Here is a 9,679-nt window from a genome sequence, read left to right as displayed (position 1 = left end):
TAAACCAGCACTGCCTGAAACACTTTTTTTATTATTTTCTTGGGCTATTAAAAAACAACACCCCATTTTTGCCCTAAACTCAGCAGGTCACAATTGAGCTTGGAGGATGGGAAAATCTTTGGCTGCTCCCTGCTGGGGGGATTGGAGATGCTCCCCAAAATTTCCACCCCTTGGGGGGGGCGGGGGGAGGAGCTTTTAATGCAGATAAATTGCTTTATCCCTGGAAGGGATGCGTAAGGAGTCGGCCTCATTTTTGCTGCCCTCTCTTGTTCGCATCCGAATCCGCAGCAGACTCTTCTCTCTGTGGCTCCGAGAACAGAAGATTTTCAGGGGGAGCCGATCCCGGCAATTAGAAGTATTCCCAATTGGGACATTTGCTCATTGGGTTCAGTGTTGCCTGCACTGGCTGGCAGCAGCTCTCTGGCGTTGCAGGCAGAGGGGGGTCTTTCCCTGCCCTGCCTGGAGAAGCTGCTCTTGGGCATTGAAGCTGGAAACCTTCTGCATGCAGAGCAGCTGTTCTTGCTCCTGAAATAAGTGAAATGGGATTCTAGTCCTCATGACGACAAAGGGATGATCTAAACAGGAGCTGAGGAAGTGGCCTTATGGGCTGGATGACCCCTTCCAGCTCTGTGATTCTATTTAAGTGGCGTTTGGGTGGCCCACTCTTCAGGGATGTTGTTGCTGTCTCTTCCTGCATGGAGCTTTATTTTTGAGGGAAAGGTTTCAGTCCAGCAGTCTTGCCTGCAGAAGGTCCCGGGTTCAACTCCCTACACTACAGCATCATCAGGTTAGACTCGCAGCACCCCCTGGAGAGCTGCTGGTGCTGCTGCCAGTCAGTGTAGACAATAGCTAAATGGGCTCCCCCAACGGCCTGTCTGTGTAATGAACCTTTCTGGCTTTGCAGGCTCCATTCCTGGGTCACATCAAGACTCGGGTGCTGCAGTTGCCCCAGCTGCTGGTTTGGCTTATGGGGGGGGGGAGCAGAGGCTTCCTTTTGTCCAAAAACCTGTCGTCGTCCCCCCCCCCCGTTCCGTCTCCTCTTCGTCACAAGCACTTCAGGATGTGCAGGTTGCACGATGTCCCCCAAGGGCAGCTGCACAGCCGGCCAATGCGCGCCCCTTTCCGGACAGCACAGGACTCCCCGGCATCACACTGCAAAGTGGGAGAGATACGATCATCTTTATTGTCATTGTCCCATACACATCAATGAAATTGAAAAAAATCTACATCAGACACTCAGAAACCAACAAGCCTGCTAACCCAGCTATCCCAGCCTGGTTAGCCCCCTAAAAACTCATGATGTCCCATTTTTAAATACAATATACTCCCACAGAGACTACCTTACACTGCGTTTAAAACCAAAATTGCATTTGGGTAGAAAGTGTTTCTCAGGCGGCTAGTCCTAGTCTTTATAACCCTGGACCTTCTTCCAGAAGGCAGAAGCTGAAAGAGATCATTTCCGGGGTGCCCACTATCCTGCGCTATCTCTGCCGCTTTCTTATGGCACCTGGAAGCGTAGATTTGATCCAAGGTGGGAAGAGGGCACCCAGTTATTCTCTCCGCAGTCTTTACAACCCTGGGCAGCGTTGTTCTTTCCCTGACCGTGCTGCTCCCAAACCACACACACAGACACTCTCAACAGTACAATGGTAAAATGCCATCAACAGGTCCTTTGAGAGATTATTTTTCCGGAGGATTCTCTGAAAATATAACCTCTGCTGTGCTCTCTTCATCAGGTCTTTGGTGTTTTCTCCCCAGGTTAGGTCATCTCTCAACTCCATTCCCAGATATCAAAACACTGAGACCTGTTCCACACACTTCCCCTCAATAATAAGTGGCCGAATTCAAGAGACGGAATCAGAGTTGGAAGGCACCCTGAGGTCCTCTAGTCCAACCCCCTGCAATGCAGGGATGTGCAGCTGTTCCTGGAAAAGTCTGGTGATGTTGGGGGGTGGGGTGGGGTTGTGGCAAGAGGGGTGTCCCCCACCCGCTGCATTAGAGGCAGGTGGTCAACAGGGGTGGGGAATCTCTGGTTTATTCTGGCATGGCAGGGCTTGGACCAGGTGGCCTGCAGGCTCTCTTCCAACATCATCATATATTCTGTGGTGGCCCCGCAGAAAGGCTATTGGGAAATGATTTATAATGAGTTTTTTAAAATGTTTAAAGTGAAACCTGAGGCTTTTTTTGTTAGACCAAAGGAATTCTTTAATCTGTTTATGTATGTTATGACGGCAGCAAGGATACATGTAAAAATGGAAAGAAGAGGCAGTCCCAGCAAAAGAAAATTGGCTTATGAAGATGATGGACTAATCTGAGATGGCTAGACTAACTCTGAGAATTAAAGAATGAGGAAAAATTCCTTGAAGAATGGAAATATTTTGGAAAAATCTGGTTATGTTAAAACATATGCAGGATTTAAAGTCTAGCAACAGATGAGAATTGGTAGTTAAATGATTTAGAATTAACACATTTAAGGGGTAAAATAGAAGTAGTAAAGGAGCATAAAGCTTCTAAATTACATTTCATCCCTCATATACATTATAGAAAAGAGCACCATGGAAGGCTGGATGGGAGTCAGTGGACATGAGCACTATGTTCTGATGGCTGTTTAAAAGAATTGACAGAAACAACTCGGCTCAGTATTGCAATGTAGAAATATATATCACGATGTCTGAAAGAAGCACTGGCTGGCTTCAGTTTCCCCACTGTGATTTTTACATAGCACGTGGCACATGATTCACAATATATTGCCAGGTCAAAAATTATGAAACCAATATCACAATATGGATTTGAAACTGGTTTTGGACGTTCTATCGCCCAGCCCTAATCAGTCAATGGAGAGCTGGGTGGAATCTGCCTGCTTGCACCCAGGGCCTTTCTGTAGGGTTGCCGTATTTCAAACAGTGAAAATTCGGACAGAAAAATTGTGGAGTTTTTCTTAGTTTGTATGGGGAAACGGCACTGCTGACATGGATTGCCATACATCCAGATTTTCCTGACATTTTTTCCAGTTTCTGCCTGAACACTGCTGCCGACCTCAGTATTCCATGTATGTCTGGGAAAATCCAAGCGTCTGGCAATTATCTATCCATTTCACCATTTTACTAATTCTCTAGCTGGTGCATTCTCAGACTGTAGTCCGAGGAGCAGGGATGTTTGTGTGTGAAGAAATAATGACTGACAGATGCCAACAACATGCCAGCTCTGTCCAGTTCCTAGCCCAACTTTAGAGCAGGCCCATGGCAGTTACTGGGTGTCCCCTAATTCAACTAAGGCATCTACAGAGCAGAACTGGCGTGTTGTTGGCATCTGTCAGTCATTCTCTCTCTCTCTCTCTCTCTCTCTCTCTCTCTCTCTCTCACACACACACACACACACCCCTCTCTGCTCCTCAGACTACAGTTTGAGAATGTGTGAGCTAAAGAATTAGTAAAATAGTTAAATGGATAGATAAATGGTTAATAAGCGAGAGAGAGAGAGAGATCCATCTGTCTTGAGAGACAATGGAGTGTGCCTCTCAAGGGGTGAAGTCAAACCCCTGTGTTAGGCCCGATGTGTCCTCCCCGGGGCACAAGCCTGGGCTGTGTGTCTGGAGGTCCTGGGCTGCCCAGATGACAAGACCCCCCTCTCTGCCTGGCTGATGTGGCCCAAAGGAAAGGAAAGCAGAGCAAGACATTGGGCACCAGCTGGGCTGCAGGAGTTGCTGGGAGGAGGCCTAGAAGGCGCCATCCAACCGCCTTAGGGACTCCACTCTGGATTTGTGGAGGGTTCACTCCTGAGCCTTTTCTTCTCCCAAAGATGTCCAGCAGGGCAGTGGAGGCATAATAATTCAGAGCAATTCATCATGCAAGTCTGAGAATACTTACGGAGGGCAGCCAGCCCAGCTTTTTCTCAATGGACGGCAGCTGGTGGTTCTTCAGTTTTTCCAGAACCTCTTTCAGGGCTCCAATCTGCAGAGCAAAAGGGAGGGCAGCTTTGCTCAGAGAAGTGTAAAACAGGCCCCCAAGGAGCTGAAGGGGTGCAGAGGAGCTGAAGATTTGGAAGGGACATCCAAAAATTGCAGCGTTGGAAGGGACTTTGAAGGATCATCCAGCCCAACCCCCTGCCGGAATATTTTGCCCAACACGGGACTGGAACCCACGACCCTGAGATTCAGAGTCTCTTGCTCTCCCAACTGATCCCCCTGCCCTGAGCAACTTGCTTACCCTCCCTCTTCTGCCCCACCAGCAAGGATCACTTTCCCAGCTTACCATCTCCTTTTCCTCCTGGCTCTCCTGGGCACCCACACCGGCCCCCCGGAGTCCCACCATCTCTTCTCTGGCCCCCAAAAGCAAGAGGACACACCCTAGGCAGAGGACGGGGAGCTTGGAGCTGGCCATGGTGCTGAACCACGACCCGACTGCCTTCTCCTCCCGGCCAGCAGAGAAGGTTTTATAACCCCGGCTGAGATTTCCATCCCTCTTGCAAAAAGACCCATTGGCGTGTCTGGTTTTCTATCTCTCCCCCCCCCGCCCCCCCCCCACATTTTTTACGGGGGCTTGTCTTGGGAAGAGGTGTGGGTGGACCTTGCATTTTGGAGACAGACCTCAACGCCAACCCCATGTCACCCAATTTGCACCCGCAGGAGAATTGCCCCCTTGGATGCCATGAATTTTTCAAGCAGCCATGTTGACTCAAAGGAGATACCGGTAATTGCAAAAGTTTTCCCCAGGAGCTTGGCAGGATGTAATTGAATGCCCAGAGGCCCCCTCTTCCTCCACCCCCAAAACACGCACACAATGGGGTCATTTCGAAGGGTTTCCAACTGCGTCACGGCCGGGTCACCCAATATTCTAAAGTAAATAAATGTCCATCAAGGGGAATTAGAGTCCACAGAGAAATGGGATTGTGGCGAGGTTTTTTCCTCCACCCACCCCAAATGCAATAAATTAGATCATGCTGAGAGTTTGAAGGAGACCTAAACACCTCCAGCCTCACTCAGGTGCCAATCGATTTTAATTGCTCCAGCTATTTGTCCACCATGGGACCACTGGGGCCTCTGGAGCAGGGCAGGAGAAACCCAACAGATAAGTGTTAAAACTATAAAATCAGGAAGCACCATATAAGTGTGTTAATATTGTAAAATCAGGGAGCACCCTAGAATCATGGAATTGCAGAGTTGGAAGGAACCCCAAGAATCATCCAGCCCAACCCCCCACAATGCAGGAATTGCAGTGGATAAACCCCTGACGGGTGGCCACCCAACCACTGTAGAAAAATCTCCCTTGAGGGAGAGCCCAGCACCTTCTGGCTGCGTTCAGAGGCTCAGAACCCCCACCTACCTGACCTCTGAACCTTTGGAGGGTCTCTTTCAGTTGGCATGAGGGCAGGGCACTTTGCAGCTGCTGAAGGACATTTGTCAACATCCTTCTTAAACTGGGGTGTCCAGAACTGGACACTGTATTCCAGGTGTGGCCTCACCAAGGCAGAAGAGAGTGGCACTGTGACTTCTCTTGACCTGGACTTCTGTTTTGGGGTGTCTTTGGAAACAGAAAATGCCAAACACAGGTGCTGGGTGTCTTTTTGCCAGGGTGGTAGTGTGACAGCCTCTGGGTTGCACAGAGCACTTTGAACGGCATTTTAAAGGCTCCCTCGTAAAACTGGAACTCGCAGCTATCCAATGATGCAGACAGATAAGAGGAAGGATTTCTTCACCTAGTGCAGAGCTGAACTGTGGAACTCTCTCCCACAAGAGGCAGCAATGGCCACCAACCTGGATGGCTTTGGAAGAGGAGAGAGCTATTGAGGGCGTCTAGCCAGGATGGCTCCTCAGACAGAGGCATTGATGCTTCTGAATCCCAGTGTCTGGGAGTGTTGCTCTCATGCTCCGATCCCACTTATAGGTTTCCCTTTGGGGCATCTGCCTGGCCACTGAGAGAAGAGGAAGACTGGCCTGATCCAAAAGCCAGGCTCTTCTAATGGAGCCTCCAGGTCCAGAGGCAGTCCACCTGGATTCCTAGGCCCTGGGAATCTTGATCCTTGGCCCCTGTGAGGACAGGGTGCTGGGCTAGAGGGGCCCCTCTTCTTAAACTGAAAAGCAGGCATGGATTGGGGCATTACTGGCCAACGTAGAGCATCGGTGGTGGCAGGTTCGATGTAAAAAGTTTTTAATATGTGAGAAGTTTTTTATGTTGACATTTTAATGTATTTTTGATCTTTGTTGGAAGCCGCCCAGATGGGTGGGGTACAAATAATAAATTATCATCATCATCATCATCAATTTAAAAAATGGAGAAAGTTTGTGTGCAATCCTTCCTCAGTTGTGGCGGGAGGCAGGGACACTTGCTGAGTCCAATCTTAAGGGGACTCACAACCGCATACCCTCCAACATTTCCCTGATGGAAATGGGGACATCCTATTCCACAATAATAATAATGTAGTAATGTTCTTATTTATACCCCACCCATCCGACTGGGTTTCCCCAGCCACTCTGGGCAGCTTCCAACATATATAAAAACATAATAAAGCACCAAACATTAAAAAACTTCCCTTTAAAACTTCCCTTTGCATAACTGCAGACCCTCCAATATTTCTCCAATGAAAATAGGGACGTCGGTCGCATGCTCTTGAATCCCAGGAATTGCAGGGGGGGATTAATGCCTCCTGACCGCATGCAAAGTTTAATCCCTGAGCAGGTTAAACCTTGAAGGGGCGGCTGAGAGTCTGAGGAAAGGAGGGAGGAGGAAGAGTCACAGATTGCCTGGGCTTCATGTTGCTTTTCTCCCTAAAGTGCCCTGCTCTTTGGAGATGCCTCGTGGGCAAAGGTGGCTGGGGGAGTGGGTCAGAAGCTGGATTTCTCTCCATTTGGAAGGCTTCATAGAATCACAAAATTGTAGAGTTGGAAGGGACCTCAAGGGTCATCCAGTCCAACCCCTTGCAAGGCTGGGATCTCAGCTCAAGCATTCAGGGCAGATGCTCACCCAAGCTCTGCTTAAAACCTCCAGGTAAGAAGAGCCCAGAACCTCCCTTCATCCTGGCTCAGGTTGTTGGGGCAGTGGCAGGATGGATGGCTGCCCATGGTGGTGTGTGCGAGTCCAGACTGAGGGCACGAGGCAAAAGGAAGGGCAGGCAGGTGACCGGTAGAGAGGGTGCTGCATGTACAAACATGAGCAGGGCTTGCTGGATCAGGTCCAAGGGGACCCATCTGGCCCAGCCTCCTGTTCTCACAGGGACCAAATGCCCCAAAGGACCAAGGAATGCGGATAGATTGCCTCTGGACCTGGAGGCTCCATGAGCGCCTGGCTGCTGGCAGTGTGATGCTGCAGCAAAAAAGGTGAATACTGTGTGTCCAATTATGGCTGCCACAATTGAACCTGGAACATGTGAAGAGGAGGGTGACCTAGATGATCAAGGGTCTGGAAACCAGGCCTAAGAGGAATGGTTGAAGGAGCTGAGGAGAATGAAAGGAGGTACGGTAGCCATCTTCCAATATCTCAAGGGCTGCCACATGGAAGAGGAAGCAAGCTTGTTTTATCCTGCTCTGAAGGGCAGGACTCGAACCCATGGCTTCAAGTGACAAGAAAGGAGATTCTGACTAAACATTCGAAAAAACTTTCTGAATTTATGAGCTGTTTGACAGTGGAATGGGCCCCTCGGGAGGTTGTGGGTTCTCCTTCCTGTCCTTGGAGGTTTTTGAGCAGAGGTTGGATAGGCATCTGTCATGGATGCTTGAGCTGAGATTCCTGCACTGAAGGGGGTTGGACTGGATGACCCTCAGGGTCCCTTCTAGCTCTTCGATTCTACGAAAAACAGGATACTGAGATGGTGTATGCATGCACACACTACTGCACATTCAAAGCAGATGCCGCCTCCCAAGAATCCCAGCAACTTATTACCACACCACAACCTTCTGCAAAGTCCGTGGAAATCTAGAGCCAAAATGTACGCTCACCAAGACTATGTCTACCTGAAGCCCAGATGTGGCAGAGAGAGGGCGATGGAGACTTGCTTTGATTTAAATTTTATGTTGATTTTTTATGGGGTGATGTCTCTCACTAGGACATGGATTCACTGTCGCCTTATTGTTAGACCAATAGATATATTTCCAGAAATAGCTGCAATTCCTGCATTGCATGGGGTTGGACTAGATGGCCCTTGGAGATCCCTTCCAACTCTACAATCCTAAGATTCTATGTTTTTTTAAATATGGATTTTTTTTAAAGCCATTGATGTCTTTACTCTGAAGTCACTTCAAGAGATCACACAGGAAGCAATTCACAAATGGAATCAGATTAACAGCGCTTCTTTTTTTAAGAACGGCAACTTAAGCAATTTAAACTGATTTATTAATGAACAAACATGGGCTGTTCAAACACACCAGGCATGAAAACACACCAGGCATATATTGTACATTTAAAATGGTTTGGCTGAAAGAGGCCAAGAGAGCAGGGTCGGGCCTCCCTGATTCAAATGCCAAGCGCAAACACTTTGCCAAGACATTTGTTTGGTTCTGCTTGAAGGAACTGACATCCTGCTTCTCAGAGAGAAAATCATCAGAATTTCCCCTTTCCATATATATATGTGTGTGTGTGTGTAAAAACATTAACTCAAGGGCAGTTACAGGTGTTGCTTTTTATTAAACTACAGCAATACAGCTGCATCTTCAGAGGGCACAGGACCTGGATCCCCCCCAGCCACAGGTGAGGATGCTGGGGCCGTTGCTGTGGCAACCAGCATCTTCACTCCACAGGGGAGCCTTGCCCTGTCTCTGGTTGCCATAGCAACCAGGGAGATGAGCATCATCTGAGCCAGAACAGTGGCAGTGAAGGACAGAGAGGGCAACCATTGCTTCTCTTTCTGGGAGGTGCCAGTAGCACCAGGTCACAGTCTGTTCACAAGGGCAACCCAGGCCAGGAGCGGGTAAAGGGCTTTTGCGCTCCGATCCTGTTAGTGGCTTTCCCTGTGGGGCATGTGGGGATCCTGGCCTGATGCAGCAGCCGTCTCTTTCTTGCGTTCTTATGGAACCTCCAGGTCCAGAGGCAGTCTATCTGGACCCCCTTGGTTTTCATTGATCTATGTGTGTGTGTGGGGGGGTGCCTCTGTTTGGCTGGTTGGTTCTTTGGATTGCCCTGGCCAAGAGAAAGAAACTAGCTGCTTCAATTAACAACAACAACCACAGCAACTGCCTGGCTTTAATAATTATTTTGACTGTGTGATGTATTTTATTCTGTCCCCTGCATTTCGTTTTTTCATAGAATCATAGAACGAGTTGGAAGGGACCCTAGTGGTCATCTAGTCCAACCCCCTGAAATGCAGGAACCTCAACTAAAGCATCCACTTGCACTCATGTTCGTTTGTATATCAAGTAGATTCTGCTTGAAATACGTTGCAGGTTGCAAATGGGGCCACTATTATAGGTGCATGTTCAATCTTGCTCCATCGGAGGAAACCATTTGCTGCTAGAGAATCTTGTGAGCTTGTAATGCCAATTTTAGACAGCAAGGGGCAGCAGCCGGCTATTTTTCCAGCCTTTGGGCGCTTGGGAAGAATCTTCCCATGGAGATCTTGAAGGTTCCCTCAGCTCCACACTAATCAACCTTCAGCAAATCCGAGCATAAGGAGCCCGAAGAGCCTGGAGCAGCTGGGTCAGGTCAAGGGGGTCCAGCACCCTCTTCTCACAGGGGCCGGCAAATGCCAGAAT

The 9,679-nt window shown here is 48.9% G+C and overlaps 1 protein-coding gene across 1 annotated transcript; it reads right to left on the bottom strand.

The window, feature by feature from the left end:
* Nucleotides 1–11: 11 nt before the first annotated feature.
* LOC309333064 (cocaine- and amphetamine-regulated transcript protein-like) lies at nucleotides 12–4,389 on the bottom strand. Its single transcript, XM_081846513.1, has 3 exons — nucleotides 4,251–4,389; nucleotides 3,867–3,950; nucleotides 12–1,152 (listed from the first exon to the last, which is right to left on the bottom strand). The coding sequence occupies exons 1-3, from the start codon at nucleotides 4,377–4,379 to the stop codon at nucleotides 1,045–1,047; spliced, it is 321 nt and encodes a 106-aa protein (XP_081702639.1). The 5' UTR covers nucleotides 4,380–4,389; the 3' UTR covers nucleotides 12–1,044.
* Nucleotides 4,390–9,679: the final 5,290 nt, after the last annotated feature.

The sequence above is a fragment of the Podarcis erhardii genome (assembly GCF_964252035.2).
Source record: "Podarcis erhardii genome assembly, chromosome: 18".
Taxonomy (NCBI): Eukaryota; Metazoa; Chordata; class Lepidosauria; order Squamata; family Lacertidae; genus Podarcis; species Podarcis erhardii.
This window is presented reverse-complemented; position numbering and strand designations above follow the sequence as displayed.